A 25737-nucleotide genomic window follows, 5' to 3' on the forward strand; every position below is an offset into this window, starting at 1 on the left:
GGCAAACACAAATCATATTTTGAGCCAGAGACTGGAAGAAATTGGTTGACACAGAGAAATTGTGGCAATAATGAAAAGGCTAGTGCATGCATGTGTGTAGCAGGGTATGAGAGAGAGAATATGGGTAACCACAGGCTGTTTAAGAGTGCCCTAGCAGAAAATGAACACGTATGAATGGGAAAGGTAGAAACAAATGGAGTTTCTAGGTGCAGAAATGGCTAGAAGGATAATGACCCATTAGCCAGAGAAAGGGAGGAATGAAAAAAAAAATTGAAGGTGGAGAATTTATATTTGGTTCTGATAATCTTAAGTTTAAAACGTCAGAGACATCTTCAGGTTTATCGTAAAAATTCAGATCTGGGTGGAGAGAGGACATTTGAGTGTCAACTACACATACTTGTGATAACTAAAGGATGAAGACTATGTAAGAAAACAGAAATTGTCTCATCATAATTTTAATGCAAATTTTTATCACAGAAGATAATTAGTTGATTTATCAATTGAAATATTTGTAACATTAAATGTTAAATTACCCAGATTTTTAACAAATATTGGTTTTCCTGATTAAATAATCAAAGTATATGTACCACATGATTTGTAGCAATGAGGCACCTAAATACTTCAAATAAATACAGAAGAAAACATTATTTTATTTTAATTTTATTTTTTGAGATGGAGTTTCACTCTATCCCCGAGGCTGGAGTGCAGTGGCACAATCTTGGTTCACTGCAACCTCTGCCACCTGGGTTCAAGTGATTCTCCTGCCTCAGCCTCTCAAGTAGCTGGGATTACAGGTGCCTGCCACTGCACCTGGATAATTTTTGTATTTTTAGTAGAGACTGGGTTTCACCATCTTGGCTAGGCTGGTCTTGAGCTCCTTACCTTGTGATCCACCCACCTTACCTTGTGATCCACCTAACAGGCTGAGGTGGGTGAATCACAAGGTGCTGGGATTACAGGCATGAGCCACTGTGCCTGGATGAAAACATTTTTTAAAACGTCCAAATCTAAGGATAGTTGAACTCTTAAATACTGTCTAGACTGAACATATTCTGTGCATTATATTTTTTGCTATTAAAATTTTATTTTTAATTATTATGGGTGTGTAATGTGTGTGTGTGTGTATATATATATATATATATATGGATTAAATGTGATGTTTTGATATAGGCATATGATTTGTAATAATCACATCAGGATAACTGGGGTATCAATCACCTTAAGCATTTGTCATTCTTTGTGTTAGAAACATTCAAATTCCACTATTTTAGAGATTTTATAATATACAACAACTATTATTGACTATATTCACTCTGTTGTGCTACCAAATACTAGATCTTATTCATTCTATCTAACTGTATTTTTGCACCCATTAACTATCCCCAGCTTTCCCCTCTCCTTCTCACTATTCTTCCTGGTCTCTGGTAACCATTGTTCCACTCTATCTCCAACAGTTCAATTGTTTTAATTTTTAGCTCTCACACGTAAGTGAGGACATGTAAAATATGTGTTTCTGTGCCAGGCTTATTTTGCTTAACTGAGTGACTTGTTCCATCTACATTGTTGCAAATTACAAGATTTTATTATTTTTCTGGCCAAATAATATTCCATTGTGTATTCCAACCATCTTTTCTTTATTCATTTATCCATTGATGAATGCTTAGGCTAATTCCAAACATGGGAGTGCAGATATCTCTTTGATATACTGATTTGCTTCTTTATTTTTTTCTTTTGGGTATAGTTACCTAACAGTGGAACTGCTAGATCATATGGTAGTTCCAACTTTAGTGTTTTGAGGAACCTCCATACTGTACTCCATAGTGGTTGTACAAATGTACATTCCTACCAAACAGTATAAGGAGGGTTCCCCTTTCTGCAATTCCTTGCCAGCATTTGTTATTGCTTGTCTTTTGTATAAAAGCCATTTTGATTGGGGTGAGTTGATATCTCATTGTAGTTTTGAGTTGTATTTCTCTGATGATTAATAATATTGAACGTTTTTTTCATACACCAGTTGGCAATTTGTATGTCTTCTTTTGAGAAATGTCTATTCAGATCTTTTGACCATTTTAAACCCAGATTATTTGCTTTTTTCCTATTGAGTTGTTTGAGCTCCTTATATATTCTGGTAGTTAATCCCTTGTCAGATAGGTAATTTGCAAATATTTTCTTCTATTCTGTGTATTGTCTCTTCACTTGGTTGATTGTCTCCTTTGCTGTACAGAAGGCTTTTTGCTTACCGGGATCTCATTTACCCATTTTTTGTTTTAGTTGCCTGTGCTTTTTGAAGTATTACTCAGTAAATCTTTGCCCAAACCAATGTCATAGACAGTTTCCTCAATGTCTTCTTTTAGTAGTTTCATAGTTTGAGGTCTTATATTTAAGTCTTCCATCTATTTTGATTTTATTTTTGTACGTGGTGAGAGGTAAGAGTCCAGATTCATTCTTCCTAATATGGTTATCCAGTTTTCCCAGCACCATTTATTAAAGAGACTGTCTTTTCCCTAATGTATGTTCTTGGTACCTTTGTCCCAAATGAGTTCCTGTGCATTATTCTTATAACATGTATAATTTTCTAAACTCTCAAAGTTCTATATTATAGTGCTTTTTTCCAATCCTTTCTTAAACATAAGTCTAACTTTGAATTAACTTTCATTCACTAGTACATGAGTCTCGATGAAGCTAGGACATCCTGTTGATGTTTATCTGTTGCATGTGCTACTAATGCTTCAGTTATATAACACCTTAAAGGTATGAGTAAACAAAATATTCCAATCAACAGAAATATACATTAGTTCACTAGAGTAGCACTGAATTCTAAGATTTGGGAGTCATATAATACCTATGACCGAGTGGTTATAGTTTTGTAGCATTTATAACGGTTATGCTCAATTTGCTAACATAGGTATCCATTAAAAAGTAAAAATATGAGTTCATAAATGGTAATGATGATAATTTATGCTTATATAATATTATTTTAGTAATTGTTTTATTTATTACTTTAGTATTAAAACAACCTGTAGTGATAAAGAGTTAGAGATAGACAAATATTTACCTAAGTATGTAAATAAGGATACAAGAGACAAAGTAAAGCTATGGCCATTCAGAATGAACAAAGTGAAAAGATTAACTTCCAGTCTTTAAAAATCGATACATAATAAAAGACAAATTAACATATGTATTTCATTTTTCTGGAAAACTAGAATATCACAAAATTTAAATAATCACTAATCCCTAGGCCTACTCATATTATGAAGATAATGCTCCACTGATCAAAAAAAAAAAAAAGTAAGCTATATCTAGGGATAAATCTTAATGGTATGTTAGATAAGATTACAAATTAATGGAATTCCACACTTCAAATAGTAAAGAATGCTTGACTGTTCTGGCATATACCTGCAGATAAAATATACACACTCTACAAAAATCCCCCTTGCAAGATGAATTATAAAGTTGCTTTAGAAATGATGATTAGTCTGATCTGTGGCTTTGATTTCAGACAGAAAGGACTCAAGTTATAACGAACCTTTAAAGAATCTACTGGGGCTTAAATAGCACATGCATATCATACACAATTTGTTTTTAAATTATTTTGAGATAGGGTCTCTCTGTGTTATCCAGGCTGTAGTGCAGTAGCATGGTCACAGCTCACTACAAACTCCACCTCCCAGGCTCAAGAGATTCTCCCACCCTGGTCCCCTGTGTAGCTGGGATCACAGGCACAGGCCACCATGTCCAGCTAATTTTTTGTATTTTTGGTACAGACAGGGGTTTGCCATGTTGGCCAAGCTGGTCTCCAACGCCTGAGCTCAAGAGAAATGACCACCTCAGCCTCACAAAATGCTGGGATTACAGGCCTGAGACACTATGCCTGGCCTCATAGATATTCTTTTTATAACTGAACTGAATTTTAAATTTATTTTCCTATAATATCCAAATAACTTGCTTTTTCGCTACCAAAATAAGTTTTAAAACTTTGTTATAATAGCCAGGTGTGGTGGCTCATGCCTGTAATCCTAGCACTTTGGGAGGCCGAGGTGGGTGGATCACCAGGAGTTCAAGACCAGCCTGGCCATCATGGTGAAACCCCATCTTTAAATAAATAAATGAATAAATAAAAAGTAAAACCTTTGTTATTTTAAATAATAGCAAAGATATTCACAATAATTTTACATGTTCCTTTTGTCCAAGATGAGGCAAAGTCCTCCTATGAAATAATTTCCATGAAATTCATGAGTGCTGCTTTTTGCCTCTGTGACAAGGCCCTCCCACTGTGACGCCATATGGTGTAAACAGTATACACAAAAGCTCAGAGCAGACAGATGTTTTCATGTTCCTAGAAAGGACTTATGCTCATAGTCTGCATATTTAATGTATATGCATAATTTCCCAGTTACGTACACTCATGTCCATCTGTTATGGTGGCATTTTGCCCAAATACAAATTGGGAAGATTATTTCACTTGCTTATAGATGCCAGGTTATGGCAGGTGTAGACAGGCTACCTGGTGGCGCAGTGAGGGACCATTTTCTGCCAAATTCTTTCCTCTGAGTCTCCAGCAAGCACTGGTGCTGCACATTTAAAACTGATTATAGCTACTGGTAACATGTGAACATATACTCAGCTCTGGAAATGCCCAGACCTTCAGAAAACATCAGAGGGAAATGATATGTAGTCTGTAGCCTTTCTGGGCCATCACAAAGAGAGCTGGAATCTTCTCAGATCCTACAAACAGATTAGGGCACTTTTACTGGGGGAGTAAATAAAAAGGTGTGGGAAGTGTTGGGTCCTGTCCCATATCAGACCTGCACCTAAGTTGGAATGGGTAGGAAACTATTTCAGAAAATAATTAGCGCTGTGGTGGATATTATTTAGCAAAACAGAACATGCTATTAGATAACATCTCTTAGCCAACACACGGTGAGTTTTAATCAGCCCAGGCTTGGAACCAGAAAAAACTCATTATCAAAATGTAGTCAAAGAGCAGTCAATTAAGATTTATTAAGCATCTGCTTGGTGCATGACTCTGCATAAGTTTTATACAAAGGCTTTATAAAGCTTACTCATCAAAGAAGATTGAATATCACAAAGTCAAAATGTTGTGGGCTTTGTATCTTAAACTCTAAGATTGTAAATTTCTGTAACTAAACAATGTTTTCTCTTGTTTTCCCATTACTAAAGGCATATTTTCCACTACTCAAAGATCATCAGAGCGTAAGATAATATTGGCACAGATATTATGTAGACATTTGGCAGGAGTATTGGAAAGGCTTATTTTCTATCTTGTTTTATTTGACTTTATTAAACTTTGACCACTGATACACCAGGTTTTAAGAGCCCAGACCTTGTGAACAAGCAACAAAGAACTTACATATTTGGTGTTATACTTTTACCCAACCTCACCTAGAAAATCAACCACTCTTCAGGGTAAATTCAGGATAGCAGATATTTAGATAATATTAAATGAAAGATTTGATTTGTAATTCTAACAGTAACAAGTTCCATTTGTCTATGTATAGTAACTATTTTCAATAAATTTTCTTGGCAAATTATTGTGCACATAATATAGGAGCTTTATTTAATTTAAAGCCAAAATAGGCATTGATTTAATAACTCGGCAAGTTATCCACCTGTATTTAAAAGCACATAAAATGAACTCTTGGTTAACACAGAATTGATGATTCTTGGTATGATCTAATGGGCCCAAAATCTTAATCAAGAAACTATCATGATAAGAATATACCAGGAGAAAAGTGTTCACATTCTGCGCATTAAAAGGGTTGACAGGATATAGGCCCTGTGGATGATATTTTACCAATAACCCGACAATTTCAGTCCTTCCTCTGGACATGGAAAATTTATATATTCAAGATAAGTATGCATTTAACCTGTTAGATGTTTTTAAGTGCCTGAAGGAGTTTTGCTAACATAAATCATCCTTTTATGTAGTCAGTTCATTTCTGAGCAGCAAGTAAGTAGCAGACACTAATGCAGGTTCTGGGGAAACAGTGGATAAAAGTTCTGATTCAGGGGAGTTAAAGTGAATGTAGATGACTAAATCCCTATACTTGTTCATGTAATGTAATGGTAAACAACAACTAAAGAAATATTTTAATGAAATAGTAGGCAAGGATAGAAGCCTTCTTTAATATGCTCTGAATTAGCGCATGCTCAATTCAATTTTGATCCTTTTGTTGATTTAAAATATTTAATGTATTCAAAATATTATGCCAATTATTTAGTGGCTGCTGCTTTTTGTTTTATTTTAAAAATGTTGAATTCTAGAGTTTTGTTTTAGAAAGAAAGACATTTGCTATATTTCCTTGTGAGAAAAACGCTTTTACAAGTTCTCCTGTATTTTTCCCCAAATGAAAATGCTGTGATGATTCCTTCTAACTGAATTTTTTAACAAGCTACGCTGTTATAGGAATTTTCTTAAAGCTCTTTGTAGAGAGTATACAATATCGCTGTGCATGCCTTTTAAAAACAAGTTAATCTTTTATTTGCAGTTTCTAGCTCCCCCCAAATTTAATCTTGTAAAAAGCACTCTGCATACTATTCTTTCTGAATATTTAATCATATTAGGCTGTAATCGTCCTTAAAAACAATTATTATGCGACTTCTTCCAACCAGCATAAAGCAACACCAATTTCCAGATGGGTAAAAGTGAATCAACACAGAAAATACACACAGCCAAGCAAGAGGGAGAGAGAGCAGGCAAGAGTTAAGAATGTTAAGTGAAGCATTCTAGCTGATAAATGCTCACAAAATAAGGGAAAAGATGATGAAAAGCTTTATTGCCATTGTCGGTAACTTAAGAATTTCCTCAGTGAAGAAATATTATTAAATATATGAACGTTATATATACTAAACAAAACAAATATACTTGTTTGTTTATATATATGTTCTAGATAATTAGAATACAGTAAACAAGAAAAGCAAAAATGTATTGTGAAATGCAATACAGTAAAATACAGTGAAAAAGTACTTGAAAAAAAATCCAAAAGGTGTGTCAAAATATGATGTCAAGGTTCTCAAAAAACAACATAAGATAAATTAGAATTGCAAAATGAAAAGAACATAGATTTATATTTAGCAGACCTAGGTACACATAATTTATTCCTTTCCCTGCTTCTGTTGGTTCTGCCTCAACAGGAAACATCTGTTGAATTGTTCAGCTGGGCTTCTTGTCCTCAATTACCTGAGTCCTTTCAATGGTTGCAAATTGTATTTGTCTGTCTTTGTGGTGAATTCACTCAACTTCCAAATGGGTCTTGTGTCCAAACCTTTCTAGCAAGAGCAGACCTAAGTAAGTGAGACCTGGTTCTTGGCTCTAGCGGGCCCATGACAGTAACTGGTAGAACCAGGTTATCCTCTGAAGGGTGATACGGCATCTCTCTGCTCTCGGACTTCCCCCAAGACCTGCTAATTTCAAAGCCATCTATATAGCTCTCCGAAAAAAAAAAAAAATACAGTCAGCTGAATTGGGAAGCCCACTTTCTGTCCTCTGCAAAGTAGACATACATACCAAGTGGTCAGAATCAATCCTATTCTGTATGTTGCACAAAGTTTTATGGCAAAGAAGTCACTAGATATTCTCAGCAACCATGGGAAAGATAGTTGTTTTCTAAGGTTCCTTTCAGTTCTTGGATCTCTTCCCTCTCCAACCCCATATCTTAAAAAGCAACCACAAAAAAAAAAAAAAAAAAAAAAAGACTGCTTTCTTGGAATCACTCTCAGTATCAGGTATTTAAAGACCATTAAGCCTCACTGCTAAGCTGCTCATGTCTATCAAGTGCCTTCATCACACACATGAGAGAAGACCATGGTATCAAGAGTCAGAGTGTAAGTCATAATCTTTCCCCAATCCCTTTCCTTAATTATTTTTAAAATTCATTCTGCAAACGCTGATTGGGAGAAGGTAACCATTTAGCTGTATAAGGCCATTTATATGCTCTATGATTAAGGTTACACTTTGATTCTTTTTCATCCAGTAAGAGAAATGATAGGATCTCAAGAAGTGAAGATCAGCTAAAGGAAATTCAGTTTCAAGCAATATCTGGATACTACTCACATTGCTCCTGTCCTTTGACTGAAGGTGGGATTTTTACATTGTTCTAGGATGTGGAGTACTGGAACAAGCTCATACTGCTTAGCACACTGGGGACAGAAAACCAGGTTTCTGTTGAACCTGTGCAAACATAACCAGGCATGCATTCTGAAGGGCAGGAAGGGAGCATTTGGGACCCCTTTATTGCTTTCTTCAGTGAAGAAATATGTTTTTATTAAATATATGAACATTATATATAGTAAATAAAACAAATATGCTTGTTTATATATATATATATATATATATATATATATATATGATCTAGATAATGAGAATACAGTAAACAAGATAGCCTTCATTAAGCTTATATTCTAATATAGGGAAAGACTAAAGAAAACAAAGAAATAAGTAATCTTCGTTCAGAGAGTAATAATACAAGGAAAAAAATTAACAGAACAACAGAATTGAGGGACTGGGGAAGCTGGTTTAGATGGGAAGTTGGCAGTGCCCTACTCAAAGAAGTAATATATGAACTGAGACCCAAATGAAAAGGAGTCTGTCATGTGAGGATCTAGTACACTAATCTTCCAGGTAAATGGAATGCAAAGGCCAGGAAAGAAGTGAGCATCTCTAAGGAACAGGGAGAATGCCAGTGCATATTTATCAAGGATTTAGTGAGCAAGGGTAAAAGTGGTATTAGGTCAGACAAGTAGGTAGTCTCTGTATCATGGCGGTGCTTCTTGGCTTTATTGTAAGTTTAACAGAAGGCCTAAGAGTATTTAACATGGACAGTGAAATAACCACTTTTATATCTCAAAAAGAGTATTCTGGCTGCCATGAGGAAAATGGATTAAAGTAGGACTAGAGTGGAAACAAGGAGAGAGGGGTTAAGACACCATCATAAGCAGTACATGCATTAGGTACTATAGTCATCTTTACTAGTACCATGTAAGTGGTGGAGAGCAAGAGCCATTAGATCATTGATAATGGATAAGACACGAGAAATAATTTTAAAAAATGAAACTTAAAACTGTCTTCTATATATTTGGTTTGTGCAACTGATTCAGTTGTAGTGCCATCACTGAGATGGAAAAGCTACTGAATGTGGAATTCCCTCTTGTCTCTTTCTAATTTTAAATAGAGAAGCAAATAACATTTCTAAACAAAGAGGCTTTTTACATTGGGAATCTCTCAGTGTGATGTGATGTCTTCTGTAGATCACCTATCTTCTGAGTAGACAGAAAAATAATCAATAATCTTGCTTAGGAAAAAATTTAAAAACAAAATACATAGTTTGTTAATCATAAAAAATGAAATAAATACTTTTATATTAAGATATCCAATGATCAAAAATAGAGTTGGGAACTTGTTAGTTAAGAGATGAAAATGAGCAATTCAGGTAGATCCACATGCGAAGCCACAACAGAAGATTAAGAGTTAGAAAATAGTTACAACAACAGTCATAATAATACTAATCTAAAATAATAATCAAATTTTCCTAAGTATTATGTCAGGGGTGGACAGTAGAAGGGTATGTAGATGGAACACAGGCTGGAAGATTGGAGCCTTGTGTTCTTAAGGTAATGAGTCCTCACAAGAAGACATATCACTATGGATGGCCTTTGGAATAATCACTCTTAGAAATATGGATGAGGAACTAGAATTGGAAGGATGTCAAACAGTCCTTCAGAAAACCAATTACTACAGAAGACTATTACAACAATCCAGGCAAAAAGCAATGGATGTTGGAATGAGGGCAGAATTCAATTTTTTCTATTAACTAGTTTTGTTCCTGTGAACAAGTCATATCTGCCCTCATTTCTATATCTGCAAAATAGGAAGTTGGTCATAATGACTCAACTAAATATTTCTCAAGATGTCTCCATAAGATCTTCTCATGAAGGAACTTTCTGTGACAGTAAAAGGAAGGGAGGCTACTGAACTTTTCCTGTCCTATGGTAGTATCAAAATACAAATGATCACGGTGCTATGTATACCTGGAATTGTGGCTGAATGCCTATTTATATAACAATTTATTCATAAAACTCCTACTCAAATAACAACTTACTTTCCATGCCATCTCATTTTATGCATGTCTTTGCTACAACGTCAATGAGGGGAACAAAAACGATTATTTTTAAAAACCAAATTTTAAAAATACTATCAAGAAACTTTCTTGAGGAGAAAGAGAATGTAATAAAAAGAGTTTTATGATTTTGTTTGTTGTATCAGCTTTAATGTTGACATAGACTATGAATTGTGATTGAAGTCTTAGGACTACAGTGGCAACTAAGGGCTTTTGTGGTTATTAAACACCTCAGTTTTATTCAGTCATTTAGCAAACCACAAAAGCCATTAATAGGCTGTCTTCTGCCCTGTCATGGATATTGCTTCCAAAGCATCAGTAAGTACAGAGCACATCTGTGATCTCTTCCCTTTCTCACCATACAGATAATCTGTAGATTAAATAGACATACCCAGGTTCTTATTTTTTAATGGTCAAAAACATTTTCCAAGAGATTTGACTTTCATAGGTTTCCAAAACACTTAATTCTACACCTAATTCTCCTGATGTCTGCAAATCAGCCATCAGAGGCTTAGAATTCAGTTTAAGAGATTTTCATATGGCCTTGCTATGAAAAACTAAAAGATATTTGTAAAATGTTGTTGGCCTACAGACCTGTATTGTTTTAAGTTACTGATTTTTATACAGGCAAATTGTACATGGAAAGACACAGAATTATTTTCTCAAAAAATTACTCTTGCTATTTCCTTAAATTATTTGCAACACAACTGGAATTTTGGGACTCTACCCAAACTTTCCAGATATCACAACCTTTGTTTTATTCGTGTTTAGAATATAACTGTGGTATATTTCAATATATCATATTAGAAAAATTTTTAAGCTCTGCCTCAGTATTATAAAAGAACTGTTATGTTAATCATTGCTATCAATGCAAACACTGACTTAGTTAAAAAAAAAAGTGAAAAATGATGCAGGATGAATTTTAAAATGTATCTGGATGTCAAGAGAATGAGAAGATAAGCCACAGACTTGGGAAAAATATAATTGCAAAAGACATATCTGATTAAGAACTGTCATCCTAAATATACAAAAAACTCATTACAAATCAACAAGAAAAAAAACAAAAAACTTAAAAATGAGCAGATCTAAACATATGCTTCATCAAAGATGTACAGATGTACAGAATTTAGTAAGCAATGTTGAAAGTGGTATTAGGTCAGACAAGTCTTAAGCGTAAGAAAAGATGCTCAACATCATATGTCATTAGAGAACTGCAGATTAAAACAACAGTGAGATACCACTATGTTTCTATTAGAATTTGGAAAATTCAGAATGCTGACAATACCGAATGCTCATGAGGATGTGGAGCAACAGGAACTCTTTTTTATTTTTGCTGGTGGGAATTCAAAACGGTATTGTAACTTTGAACGACAGTTTGACAGTTTCTTAAAGAACTAAACATAGTCACCATATGATCCAGCAATCGTGCTCTTTGTTACCTATCCAAATGAGTTGAAAACTTACATGCACACAATAACCTGCACGGAAATGTTTATAGGCAGATTGACTCATAGTTGTCAAAACTTGGAAGCAACTAAGATGTTCTTCATTAGGTGAATGGATAAGTAAACTGTGTTGCATCTAGAAAATGACATGTAATTCAGCAATAAAAAGAAGAGTTTGTATGAAGCCATGGAAAGACATGGAAAATGCTTAAATGCATATTATCAAGTAAAAGAATCCCATCTGAAAAGGGTATACACTATATGATTCAAAATATATGACATTCTAGAAAAGGCCAAATGATGGAGACAGTAATGCATCAGTGATTGACGGGGGTTAAGGGAAGGATGGAATGAACAGGTGAAGCACAGAAAAATTTTAGGTAGTGAAACTATTCCATATGATATTATAATTGCAGATACATGCCATGCCTTTGCCCAAACCTAAAGAATGTACAACATTAACAGTAAGGCTTAATGTAAACTGTAAACTTTGAGTGACAATGAGGTATCAATGTACGTCATTGTTTGTAACAACTGTACCAATGTGGTGCAGAGTGTTGATGGTATGGAAGGCTGAGGGAAAAGGGGTATATAAGAAATCTCTTTACTTTCTTTTCAACTTTGCTGTGAATGTGAAACTACTCTTAAAATAAAAGATCAATTAATTGTATTTGATTGATAAGAATATTATTTCAATAGCATGATATTATGAAATATATACCATTGCAACAAGTTGAAACATTCTATTCAAGCTTAAAAAATTAAATTGCCAAATAAGTACTTTTTACCTATTCATCAGGGATGGGAGGACTCTGAAGCCTCCTCCATATTCATTTCTGATCTCCAAGGAGCCCTAAGTGCATTGAAACAGACCAAATCCATCTTTATGGCGCCCTGGCGAATGATGAAGTGTTGGAAGATTATTACCCCATTTATGGACTCAGAGGTTAAGTGATGAATATGAGGCAAATCACAAGCAGGGTTTTTGTGGTAGAAAACATTTTAAATGCCTTACATTTCTCATCTTTAAACCAGTTAAGTTATTCTTTTTTTTTTTATTTATTTTCTTCTTGTTCTGACATTCCATCAGCCGAGACCTATTCAGAATTAAGAATGCCAAAATCAATGGCTCATAGATGCTTAAATCAGAGCTCTAAGTCCTTTACTACACATACATTATAAGGGACTATGGTATTGGCTGAATTAGGTCTTTCTCCCAAATTCATATGTTAAAGCCCTAACCACACATGTGATAGTATTTGGAGGTGAGGCCTTTGGGAGGAAATCAGGTTTCGATGTGGTTAGGACGGTGGGACCCTTATGATGCGAGTATTGCTCTTACAAGGAGAGACATCAAAACATACTCTCTCTTTCCCCCTCTCTCTCCACCATGTAAAATCACAGTGAGAAGGTGGCCATCTGCAAGCTAGGAAGAGATACCTCACCAGAACCAAATTATGCTGGGATTCTGATCTTGGATCTCCAACCTTCAGAACTGTGTGTTGTTTAAGCCACCCAGTCTATAGTGTTCTGTTAGGGCAGCCTGAGCTGACTATGGGTGCTATTCTGAATTGGTGTGCTCTTTCTGAGGAAAGAAAAGGTAACCAAAGAATAAAATATTGCCCTTGCTGTGAAACTGGTATTATTGCTGCTACTGTTGTTGGTGGTGGTGGTTATGTGTCTGTGTATTTGACATACATGTAAAATGTGTGCATTTTAGCTGTTTAATAAATTGAGACTAAGTAAGTAAATTACATAGATAAATCAGACAGGCTACTTTTTAGGCCTGAACACGGGAATTCTGAGCTCTAGTTTATAGTTTATGTGGCATTACAGAAATCAGCTTTCTTCTCCCTACCACCTGTTTTATTTTTTTTTAATTTCTAAATAGAGTTAAATAAAACTTGAAACTCACCTCTGGAGACCTGAAGACAATTCAAACTATATGGAGAGAGTCTAGGTAATCACGTATCTTTCTCACACATGTTCATTCACATTTATGTGTGTCTATGTGGAACACATTTGTGGGTACCAGACAGTATAAAATTGGAAAGGAAATAAAAACTGAGGCCAAGGATTAGATGAATAGAAGCATCAAATACATAGCAGAATGGGTTTATATAAAATATGTGATTGAGTAAATATATTTTCAAAAAATACAAAAGGAAGACATCTGAAGAATTCAAAAAAGGGTTAGCAAGAGCAAGATAAATGTGGCTAAGGGCATGAGAATAATTGGGTGAAGTAGCTCACATTACAGCAAAATGGGCAGTAAATGACAGCACAGTCATTTGTAGGCACATTGGAAATCGACTGTGTGGGGCTTGATGAGGTCTAAATTCTACAGCGTGATTAGATGAAACTGTAATGTCAAAATCATTTGTGTAAACCAGCTGGCTCAGAAGACCATTTATTTTTCTCAACTCTGATTATTGACTACTTTTTTTGCATAAATTCTATTTGTAGAAATATGACTACAACATGATCTTTCATTTAGTGTCTTCCTTCTAAAAAGCATTATTTTGTTTAATTTCTTCATTTTAAGTTATTTCTGGCCATGTTCACTGTGACGTAAAATTGTAAAAACCCTGGAGAACAACAACAAAAAAACAAACCACGAAACCATCACACCTTTCTAATTTTGAAAACAATTGGTTGGCATACATAAGCAATAATAAGAGAAGATCTGCTCTCTCTTTTTGGAAAGCTGTAACTTAACATCTAGTATTCTATATGTGGTACTATTAACACTAAATGTTTCAAAGGCACATGGGGTGAAGTATCATTTTAGTCCCTTTTTCCCCTTTTAAATTCTACAAATGGTTTCAGAAAATCTATTTTTACGTATTTTGAGTTGGAACAAAAGTCAATTTTTATTAAAAAAATAAGATACATGAACCCAAGAGCTTAAAGTAGATAAAACTCATGATTAGCGTGTTACTATACAGTGGTAAAATTTAAGTTGCTTAATTTCATGCTAAAATTTATTTGCAACCTGCAAATTTTCAGAAGTTAAGTTTTAAAATTGTGAGCTAAAATTATGTGTATTAGATTCTGGAGAGGTTGTTTCATGCAGCAATTATCAATGTCACTCTGTGTTCCCCTTGCCTGGGTGAGAGACACTGACACTTTGTAGCTTAGTGTAAAATGCTAGTCTTTCTGGGGTCTAAATTTACATATCATAAAATAGATCAATAATGGTAATAAGCAACATAATATGGACATTGGGAGGATTAGACAAACATGTAAATTGCTCAAAATGGTATCTAGCACACACTGAGTACCTGATAAATGTTAGCAGTTATGCTCCCCAGGGGGATTATAGAATTGCCTACTCTCCTATACCACCTATATGAAACAATAAGGTAAGTCTGTCACATCTACCTTACTTTATTTCTTTGAAGAATTTTAGTCAAAAAATAAATTATGAAGTGCTAAGTATAAGTGAATGCATTTTTTTAAGTTGTAGAGAATCTGTGAACTACAACAAATTATGAAATATAAAAAAATGTTTTGTGGCTATTTATCCTTGGGAGATTAAGGCCTAGGGTGAGAACCTTTTACAGGCAAACAGTTGAGTCAGAAGCTGTTCTTGACTGAGTAGTTGGAAAGGATTCAGTCCTTAAAAAGTCTGCAGTCAAGAGTACATTTAGACATAGTGCTCCTAGTATCATTGGTATGATATGAAGGTCTAAGGAAGATAAATGAAACAAAATACTGACTCAAGTGAAGATTTTGTAGAAATATAGGTGGAAGGACAGCAAAGTAAAACACCTATAATAAATTAAGAGACTGAAGCAAGTCCTTCCATAAAGGAAAAAATTAATAAGATGGCAACATAAGTGAAAATAGTTATTTAGGGAAAGGAGGCAGGCAAATTACATATTTCAAAATCTGTTTAAATGAAAAACAAATCTAAAAAGGCAAAGAAAAGTTTTAAAGAACAGAAATGCTAAAGATAAAACTTTTAAATTCAATTCACTTAGGAGAGATGTATAAACAAAGATAATGTACATTTTGAATTAATTAATGAAAACTAGTAATCCTATCTTAAATTGCATGGTAATATCCTTGGGCAATGAGCCATACAAGTCAAAGTTATAGGACATGTCAAAGCATTTTGAAAGCTCCTGTCATTTCCACTGTCTTGTTTTCAGAATAAATGCTAAATTGTCCCGATCAGCCAGTGTTCTTATATTATTCATCTACTGAGTAATTTCTCTTATAATTCTAGATGAACAGGATATTATATTAACTCCCGTTTCATTATGCACACATTAAAGCAACCCTCTTTATTGACATTTTTTCAATATGTGGGTGAATATTTATAATTATAAATTATAATAAACTCTGGTTGGCAACTTTCCTGGAATTTTTAAATTATTACACTTTTTAAAAGAAATCATGAAAGTAATACAATGTGAATCAAATATAGTTTTTTAGAAGTTAATATTATCTTTTATGACACATCTCCAACACACTCCAACACACTCAACTGAACAATACATCGCGACCATTGTTCCAAGCCAATAAGACAGAACTCATTCTTTTCAGTAGCTAATTAGTTTTCCACAGCATACTTGTAGTTCACTAATACATTCAATTATTTATTTATGGATGTTTGAGAGTTTTCCACCATTTTGCCACTATAATTCTATAATTATCATTCTATTACATGCTTCCTTTGTATTCTGAGATTAGATTCTCTGAAAAGGAATTATTGTGTTGAATGATGTGTTAGTACTTTTAAATTTTAATGCACATTGCCAGACTTTCCATAATGATCATATTATACGACTATCAACAGAATATGAAGGTACTTGTTTCTTCAAACATTCAGGTACTTTGTTTAGAATGGCAAGCCATCCTTCTTTTTCTTTGACATCCATATAGTTAAAAAATTATATCTCATAGTAGATATCACTTTATATGTATTAGCCATTTGGATTTTCTCCTTTTTGAATTGCTTATCTGTATTGAGATATTTATAATTTCTAAAAGTCTATTTTTAGAGACTTAAGCTTCCAATCAGGATACAGCCACTTGGACCACATTTATCTTCCCCTCTGAACCAAGCAAAAAGGTGGATAAAATATATTTAAAAAATGTTTTTCAAAGCACTAGACATCAGGCAACTAAGGATAGTGATCCCTGAACTATAGAGAACAACTGAATTAAGTCCTGTGACTTACTGCCTTAAGAAAGTCTCCAAATTACGGCAGAGAGAGGAATAATCTAGGCAGAGTCCAACAGATACCCTGAGTCGCAGATACACAATTAAGAGTCCAGGGAGATCAGACTAGACTTCCTGAAAGAACAAAAAGCTCCCAAAACAGACAACTCTGGAAACCTGAAGAGGATCTTTTTTGGAGTATTCAACAATTCAGTGCCGGTTTAGGAGAAAACTATCTAGGGCCAGGAAAAGAACCATGAGAAAAGACTAGAAGGAATACTTCACTTCACTCACAGGGAACCAGGAGTGGAGGAGGACCAACTAGAGTAGAGATGCCATCATTCACATGGACATCAGGTAGACTGCTCAGAATGATCTTGCCTAGATTATTTCTCTCTGTGCCATAAAGGCAAGTGTGCTCTCACCACTTCCAGTCAACATTGCACTGAACGTTCTGGCTAATTGAACAAGGCAAGAAAAAGATAAAAGGCATTCAAATTAGAAAGAAGTTAAACTGTATTGAAATATGATATTGGTTTATGTAAATCATCTAATGGAATCTACTAAAAAGTAAATAGGAGCCATTACTAAATAAATTCATTAATGAAATATAATATAAAATATATATAGAAAATTGTGTTTTACTTACTAGCAATGAACAATTAGGAATTGAAATTACAAAATCATACCCTTTACAATAAAAAAAGACATAATTAGATATAATCTACCAAGAACATTAAAGGCCAAGACACTGAAAATTAGAAAGTCTTGCTGAGAAAAATTCAAGAAGACTAAATAAAAAGAGATGTACACTATGTTCATGGATTGAAGGAAGGATTCAGTATTGATAAGTTATCAATTCTCTTGAAATTGATTCACCCATTTAATTCAATTTAATCTATAGGGCTTTCCTGCAACAGTAAGTGGGCCATGGGGATAGCGAGGAGGAAGATATATTTTTTTCCAAGGGTCATAAGGAAATTTTAGGGGGGATGGAGGGATTCATTATTTTGATAGTAGTGACTGTTTTACAGATGCATACATCAAACATCAAATTACCTCTATTAAAGGCTAAAATTTCTAATCAGATTATAAGTCATATTAAAAAATTAATTTTAGGTACTTCTTTTATATTATCAATATTAATCTTTAAACTGTGATGAACACTACAATTTTTAAAAGTCTAACAGGTTATGATTTTATTCATTGTATCTTTTACTGTTTGTTTTTATTAATGTATAGATGACTATGTCTCATCAAATACATTTATCTAGTAATTTATTTATATAATCTGGGATTTTAGATTACAATACTGGCAAAAACTAAGGTCATATAAATATTTTCTTATATTCTATTTAATATTTTATTTTAAACTTTATTCAGTTTAGAATTTATTCATTAATATATTATCTCCAAATAAATATGCATTAATTATTATACATGGATTATTGTTGCTAGTAGTTACACAAAACTACATGATAACTTAAACCAACGAATTTCATAGGTAAGCTTGATTATCCTTGCATTTCCTTTTTATTGAGTTATTAGATAATGCATTTGGTATTATTGAGTGCCTGTAATATATCAGCACAGGAGTGACTTTAAGTAGGGTCAACCCAGGAATGGTCTCCTGAGATGACTTGGGAGCTCAGGCTGAATGTCAAGATCTAAATGAAGAACTATGGAGGAAGTATTACTCTTAGATGGATGGTATATAGGATTAGATGAACTGACAAAACTTCTTGCCTGACTTGAGCTAGAATTTTAGTGGAAGAGTAATAGATAAATTAAAAAGTAAAATAAATATCAGGTGATGATATATGTTATATTTAAAAGGATAAGGAAGAAAACACAAAATGCTGGAGATGGTGGTCATGACTTTAAGTAGGGTCAGCCCAGGAAAGGCCTCCTGAGATGACTAGTGAGCTCAACCTTAAAGGGCTGAATGTTGAGATCTAAGTGAAAAGCTTTATGGGAAGCAGAAACAACACAAGTGGAGGTTTTGTGGCAGGAATATGCATACCACATTTATGAGACTTTCGTGAGGCCAGCATGGCTGGGGAAGCCTTTGATCTTTATCCCAGATGAACTAGGATTCATTAGAAAGTTTTGAACAGAGCACTAACATGATATGTGCTCTTTAAAAGTATCAAGGCTGCTGTGCTGACAACAGGGTGTGGGCAGGAGGGAGGCCCATGGTGGATCAGACAGAGCAGTTATTAGGTAGTTGCAATAACCTGTTTACTACGGCATAGCAGCATGGTACCCAGACAAGTCAGAGACATAGGAATAAAGCCAAACAAGGAAAAGAAACTTTTTTGTATATCCAATAACCACTTGTTTCTTCCTATCTATTTGGAATTAGCTCACTCTCTTTTGCTCTACATTTATAATTGGGTAGGGTGGACAGATATTCGTAGGTTGAATTCATTAAAACTAAAGGTATAATATGGGCTTGCATTTAAAACTGTTAATACTAATGTTAAGCCATTTAATTATTTCACATTAATAAGTATCTTTTTTTATACTGTAGTGCCTCAGATAGCATGTAGTCTTGTAATTCAATTGGTTGATATTAATACTGACAAAATTAGCTTGCTGTAAGAGTGGTCACTAAGATTTCCAACAAAAGACAGAAGAGTGAAATGGATGCTCTGTTTCACAGGTACGTACTGTGTGCTGCAGTTGGCAACATGTGTACAATCACTACTCAGTAGTGATTATATTATTAAATTTACATTGTTATATGCACAATGCACACTTTTTGAAATAAAAAAGTAAGATTCAGAATTACCAACATAGAGATGTTAAGGAGTAAATAATTAATTCACTGGATCTCTCACAGTTCCAAAGAGAAATAAGATGTTATATTTTCATCAAGCAATTTACAGTTTGATCAGATACAGTGGCTCATGTATCGAATTGCAGGACTTTGGGAGGCCAAGGTGGGAGAATTGCTTGAGCCCAGGAGTTCAAGGCCAGCCTCAGCAACATAGGGAGACCTCATCTCTACCAAAAATTTTAAACATCCAGGCATAGTGGTATGCACGTGTACACCTGTGCAGTCCCAGCTACTGGGGAGGCTGAGGTGGTAGGTTCAGTTGAGCCTGGGAGGGTGAGGCTGCAGTGAGACTTGAATGCACCACTGCACTCTAGCCTGGGCAACAGAGTGAGGCCCTCTCTCTCAAAAAAAAAATAATTTGTAGCTTTGGGGGGGGCAATAAAAAATTTCTAATAAAGATTAACATATATGTATTACATAGAACTTTTATTGAAGGTGGTTCCCAATGTTGTGCTGTGATAATAAAAAGTGGTTAGCACACTGCATTATGGAACATTTACTGAGCACTTACTATGCGCTAGGCATTTTGTTTCACATGCTTTTTATGTTCAATGTACATATATCTGAAGTAGGTAGGTAGCAATTTAACTGACATTTTAATAATGAGGAAGCCTACACTGAGATAAAATGCATGTCTGTAATTATACAAGTAGTATAATTATGAAAACTTAAGTATTTTTACAGAAATAATTATAGTGTTTTAGTGTTATGTAAAAGTACTGTGGGTTTATAGAAGAAAGTCCGAGGGCATGTAGGAACCATGGTAGAGGAAACGTGGGTAGAATCTGGGTGACAGAAAAGAGGCAAAGCATAACAGGAGGAACCACATGTGTAAATGGACAATGTGTCTTTTTTTAAAAGAACTGTGTAGGAAGTGTTACTCTTAGCTCGATGGTACATAGGGCAGGGCGAGTTTAGAAGGGAAAGGGAATTAACTTTGTAAGGTAGTTTGGAAGATTTTTTGGAGTTCGAAATTAAACCTGACAGTGAAAGTAAGAATTTTTGGAGTTTGAAATTAAACCTATGCAGGCAAGTGGGTTACAAAGGTTTTTTTTTATGTAGAGTGCTTTAGAAAGACAATAATTGAAAAGGAGGAGAATTCTCTCCAAACTAGTAACTGTATATAATATGCTAGAAGATGAAAAACAAAATTTTGGAGGTATTAAACAAGGAAAGAACAGCACTCCCAGGCAGGTGTTCAAGTCAAAATCACAGCACTCAAGGGGCTGCAGCAAACTGGAATACAGTTGGGCCAGTAATCATCTTTAAGGGTCTAAGTGAGCAGCAGGGATTTAGGATGATTGGTCACAGAAATTCTTGGTATCAAGTAGAATTGGGTTAAGTATTGAGTCTGTGGGTTTGAAACTCAGGAGACAATTTGAAGCAAGAGTTTTTGGTGTCATCAGCAAGATGGTAAGGGTGACAGCCAGCAGAGCAGAGGATGTCATCCAGAAACAAAAGCTTCAACGAGAAAGAGACAAAGGAGCCACAGACTAAACACCATTTTCCTGGATTTCTTAGTTGTTATTGTTATTTTTTTTTCTTCAGAGTTTTATTCTCATGTGTATGTATAATGAAAAACTATGGGGAAGATTTCAAACAAATCTCTAGCATCCTGATTTTATTCACCACTTCCATTATCCTTAGCAATCATCACCTAGTGCTTATCCAAGTGCAGTGTCTGGTTGACCCTATGCCACTCAGAAGAAACTGCCTAAGATTAGAATTCCGGCCAGTTTCAGGTTACTAACTTTGCCAATGAAAAGCTGAGTAAATAGGAAAATTTCCTTAACTTTTCAGAGGCAACAGTAACAGCAACCATAATAATATAATATTCACCTTTAGAGTCCTTAGGAGACTAAAAGATAATCAATGGAAAATATAACGTTGGAACATAATAAATTTATAGACTTATTTTCAAAAACCATGTGGTATAACTATTATAAGCTAAATATTGGTAATGTTATTATGAACAACTAAGTATTTTTACTCTCAAGAAGCATAAAATCTAAGTAATAAATTGTTTTATAAGACATACAGTCACATCAACGTTAGTCATCAAAATTTCAGAAGTACTCTCAACTAGGTACTGACAACTTGAAAAAAGTGGTGCTTGTTACCCAACGTGTTGTTATAGAAACCTTCTACAGAGTCTCCAAGCCAACTATCTTGAGGCTATTACTCATTTAAATATATATAAAATAACATTCTGCAATCTTGAAAGTAAAATTCCCTTAATTGTCTAAAGTAAAGAACTGATTATCCAAACTCCCAATCTACTTGCTGCTTGAATAACCTAACAATTTGGTAGCCCAAGGGAGTCTGTGATCACATTCAAAATAATCATTTTGAAAACACAGGTTGATTCCATTCACAATAAGTGCATGAAAGTATGCTGTAATGCATAATACCATATAATGCCCATCTGTTGCATAGAAAATGGGAAAACACAAGGATCACAAATTTGTCTTAATTCTTACAGCTGAGATTTTCAGTTAGCCATAAGATTGTGGCATGTGATAGTTCTGTATCTACAAATTAAGTAGGCTATGAAAGCAGATAATTATTGGAATCTGTTATGCAGATACAGAGATTGATACACTGACCTCACTGCGCTCTGCCCAATCTTGGATACTGTTTAAACACACTATTATCTTTGAAAGAGATGAAGTATCTTTCTGGTAGTCAGAGGTAATACCTGCTAGGTTCTACTTACTGCTTGCATTGACAAGTTATGCAAATCATGTTCTTGTGTTTACCTTATTATGTAGAATGCTAAAAACTTTCACAGGACAAATGGAAGTTTGCTGCAGAAAAAAATGTGATTGTTATCAACTCACATGTTGATTGCCTAATGAAATGCAGTATTTAATGCAACAATTCTTGTTGGCTTCTATATTCAAATTTATGCTTGCTTAGTAACTGTGGTCCCTGGAACTTATTTGGTATAAGCTGCTAAGCAAAGCTGAATGAATTCATGAGGAAATAATTCCTTATTCCTTCTTATTTACAACTCTCCAATCCTCAGAGGAGAAAAACACTATTTTCATGATAAAATTATAAAATCACTGTGTGGAAATAGGTTAGTAAAGAGGAATTATGAGTCTATTATTTGTATAATTCTCATTCTGTTGAGGCATGAGCATTTTAAATACTAAATTATTCACATTGTTATTCACAATGATCAAATATCATATAATTACTTCATTTTATTTACTCTGACTCTACTCACAATGTATTTTTCTGCATATTTTGAATGATATAATCATAACAATATTCATTTTAATGGAGTGGCACTGTATGCAATGGATTTAAAAGAGGACTATATGCAAGCCATTACATTTTAGCAATATAAATAGAACAATTATTCATATAGGGCATATATATTTTCTTAGGATCATGCTTGTGTTTTCTACCTATATGTTTAGAGCAAAGATAATTTATGATATATCTCATATTTATGGCTGAAAATTAGATTTTACGATGCTTTAAAAAGATACTATAAAACTAGGATTGTTTGTTATGCTATAAAATTTATTTTCTTTCTGACTCCCTTTTCCATTGTTATCATTATTTTTTAAGACTACTGGCAGCTCTTTGGTAGTGCACTCTGAAATTGAAGAGTAATATTATTACACAATATGATATTTTAACAGTTACATAAAAATTACAAGTCTGCTACAAGCAAATTTCCTTCCCCTAAAGATGGCTGACAAAAAATGTCCAAATTAGGCAAGGAAGTACAATATCAATCTATGGGAAGTCAGAAGACGAATGTAATCCAGGTCTGCTCCCATGTGGTTGTCAATGTCATCAGAAAACAACGGGAAGAAGTGCTGAAGTGAGAGACCATAAAGCAAATATGGAGTATTCAAAATTATAACTCAGAAGTTTATCATTTTATGAAAATAACACGTGCCAGCTCTGTGTTTGAGTGTGTAAAAACATTACCATCTGCTGTCAAATTATACCTTAATGAATGATAATGTTTTATTACACGTAGCTGTAATAGCTGTGCTTATAATGTATTCAATCCAAACATACTAGCCAATGCTCTGGGATTTGTTTTTGTTTGTTTTTTTAATTCCTGGGAGGTATGTATTTTCAAAATATCCTAAAATAATGGCCATCCTCACAAACCAAACTTTCACAGAGTGATGCAAATTCTAAGTACCAGTGACATTTATTTTTCATTATTATTTGGATGCCTTACAACATCTTTTGCAATATCAAAGACTTTTGTTATTTTTAAAAACATTAAAGCTATGTTTTTGAAGACATCTTTAATTTTAAAAGAAATGTACCTGCTGTGGACTAAATGTTTGTGTCACCTTAAAATTTACGTGTTGAACTCTTAATCCCCAATGTAATGGTATTGGGAGGTAAGGCCACTGGGAGGTAATTTGGTTTAGATGAGGTTATGAAGGTAGAGCCACCATGACGGAATTAGTGTACTTATGAGAAGATGAGAACAGACCTCTCTCTCTACATTTATGCACCAAGCAAAGGCCATAGGAGGACATCACTAGGAAAGGAGTCCTCGCACAGAACCTTCATGCTGATGTCCTGAACAGACCTCCATCCTCTGGAGCCATAAGAAATAAACCAAACTAAGACAGTACCAAATTAATGTTGTATTTACCTGAATCAGATAGTTGTATGATCTTTAAATTTCAAGTAATATCAGAAAAAATAACTTTGGAAGAATATTCTAATTTTACCAAAATGGAAAAATTTCATCCCTGTTGTAGTAAAATCTTCATATTGATTTTTCATAGTTGTCTTTAACATGTGTGATATAGGCCAAAATAAAAACTGAACATCAGTTTTCAACCTGCATGAATTTGGCTTAAGGAACATTTTGTTACAGTAACTAATTTCCATCACTTAGTCATGGTAATAGCAATGTAATATGAGTCTGCCCAAAGGCCATTTTCTACCATCTGTATACCTGTAATTTAGTAAGACCCCCCTCAGTCATTCACATTCAACTTACTGAGAAGTAGAAGGAAAATCCAGAGATATTAAGAAGATTCTGACAGTTTGAAATCTATCACAGAGAGAGGCAAAATTGCTTACTCAAAATGCACTAATTTAGCAGGACCCTCTGATGTTCTTAAGTCCCTTGATATTATCATGAAATATAACAAAAAACACACTGCAAATCTAACTAAGTTAAAAATGTTATCATTGTCCTTCAACAAATGTTAATCTACATTTCCTGTAGATACATATTATATTCAAAATTGTTAGATGAAGTTGTTTGATTTAACATGAACATGTCCTCTCTGGGTTACCCCAGTCTCCTCATCCATTAAATACATGATCATAACTATTTTATTTCTTAGCCTCCCTCCCTGCTATGGAATGAATATGCCTGCCAAAACTCGTATGTTAAAACTTCATTGCCAATGTCATAGTATTAAGACATAAGGACTTAAAAGGATGATTAAGTTATGAGAGCAGAGTTCATAAATCAGATAAAATTAGGATCCTCATAAAAGGGTGTGAGGGAGGGGGTTCACTGCCTTTCACCCCTTCTGCCATGTAAGGACACAGTATTCATACCCTGCAGAGGATGCTGGAAAAAGATGCCATATTGGAAGCAAAGAGCTGCCTCTACCAGATACCAAACCTGCAGGCACTTTGATATTAAACTCCCCAGGCTTCAGAGCTGTGAGTAATAAATTTTTCTTCTTTATAAACTACCCAGTTTGTGGTATTTTGTTACAGCAGCACAAATGGAGTAAATTAACACGTTCTTCAAATCAAATACCATATGACTTACCATTTCTATTTGTAAGGACAATGAAACAGAACTGTTAAGAAAGAACTTGTTCTGGGCTAGGCACAGTGGCTTATGCCTGTAAGCCCCACACTTTGGGAGGCCGAGGTGGGTGGCTCACATGAAGTCAGGAGTATGAGACCAGCCTGGCCAACATGGTGAAACCCTGTCTTTACTAAAGTTACAAAAATTAGCCCAGTGTGGTAGCACATGCCTGTAATTGCAGCTACTTGGGAGGCTGAAGCTGGAGAATCGCTTGAACCCGGAGGGCCGAGGTTGCTGTGAGCCGAGATCCCACCACTGTACTCCAGCCTGGGCTACAGAGCAAGACTCTATCTCAAAACAAAACAAAGAAA

At 34.5% G+C, this 25737-nt stretch overlaps 1 protein-coding gene across 1 annotated transcript in view; it reads right to left on the reverse strand.

Moving 5' to 3' along the window:
- Nucleotides 1-25737, reverse strand: part of KHDRBS2 (KH RNA binding domain containing, signal transduction associated 2) — a 621992-nt gene that overhangs the window by 215923 nt on the left and 380332 nt on the right. Inside the window, exon 5 of the mRNA XM_037737261.1 lies at nt 7321-7451. Within this exon, the coding sequence (XP_037593189.1) occupies nt 7321-7451 (131 nt within the window). The remainder of the gene's footprint in view (nt 1-7320; nt 7452-25737) is intronic.

Source organism: Cebus imitator, unplaced genomic scaffold (assembly GCF_001604975.1).
Source record: "Cebus imitator isolate Cc_AM_T3 unplaced genomic scaffold, Cebus_imitator-1.0 Scaffold36, whole genome shotgun sequence".
NCBI classification, from domain to species: Eukaryota; Metazoa; Chordata; class Mammalia; order Primates; family Cebidae; genus Cebus; species Cebus imitator.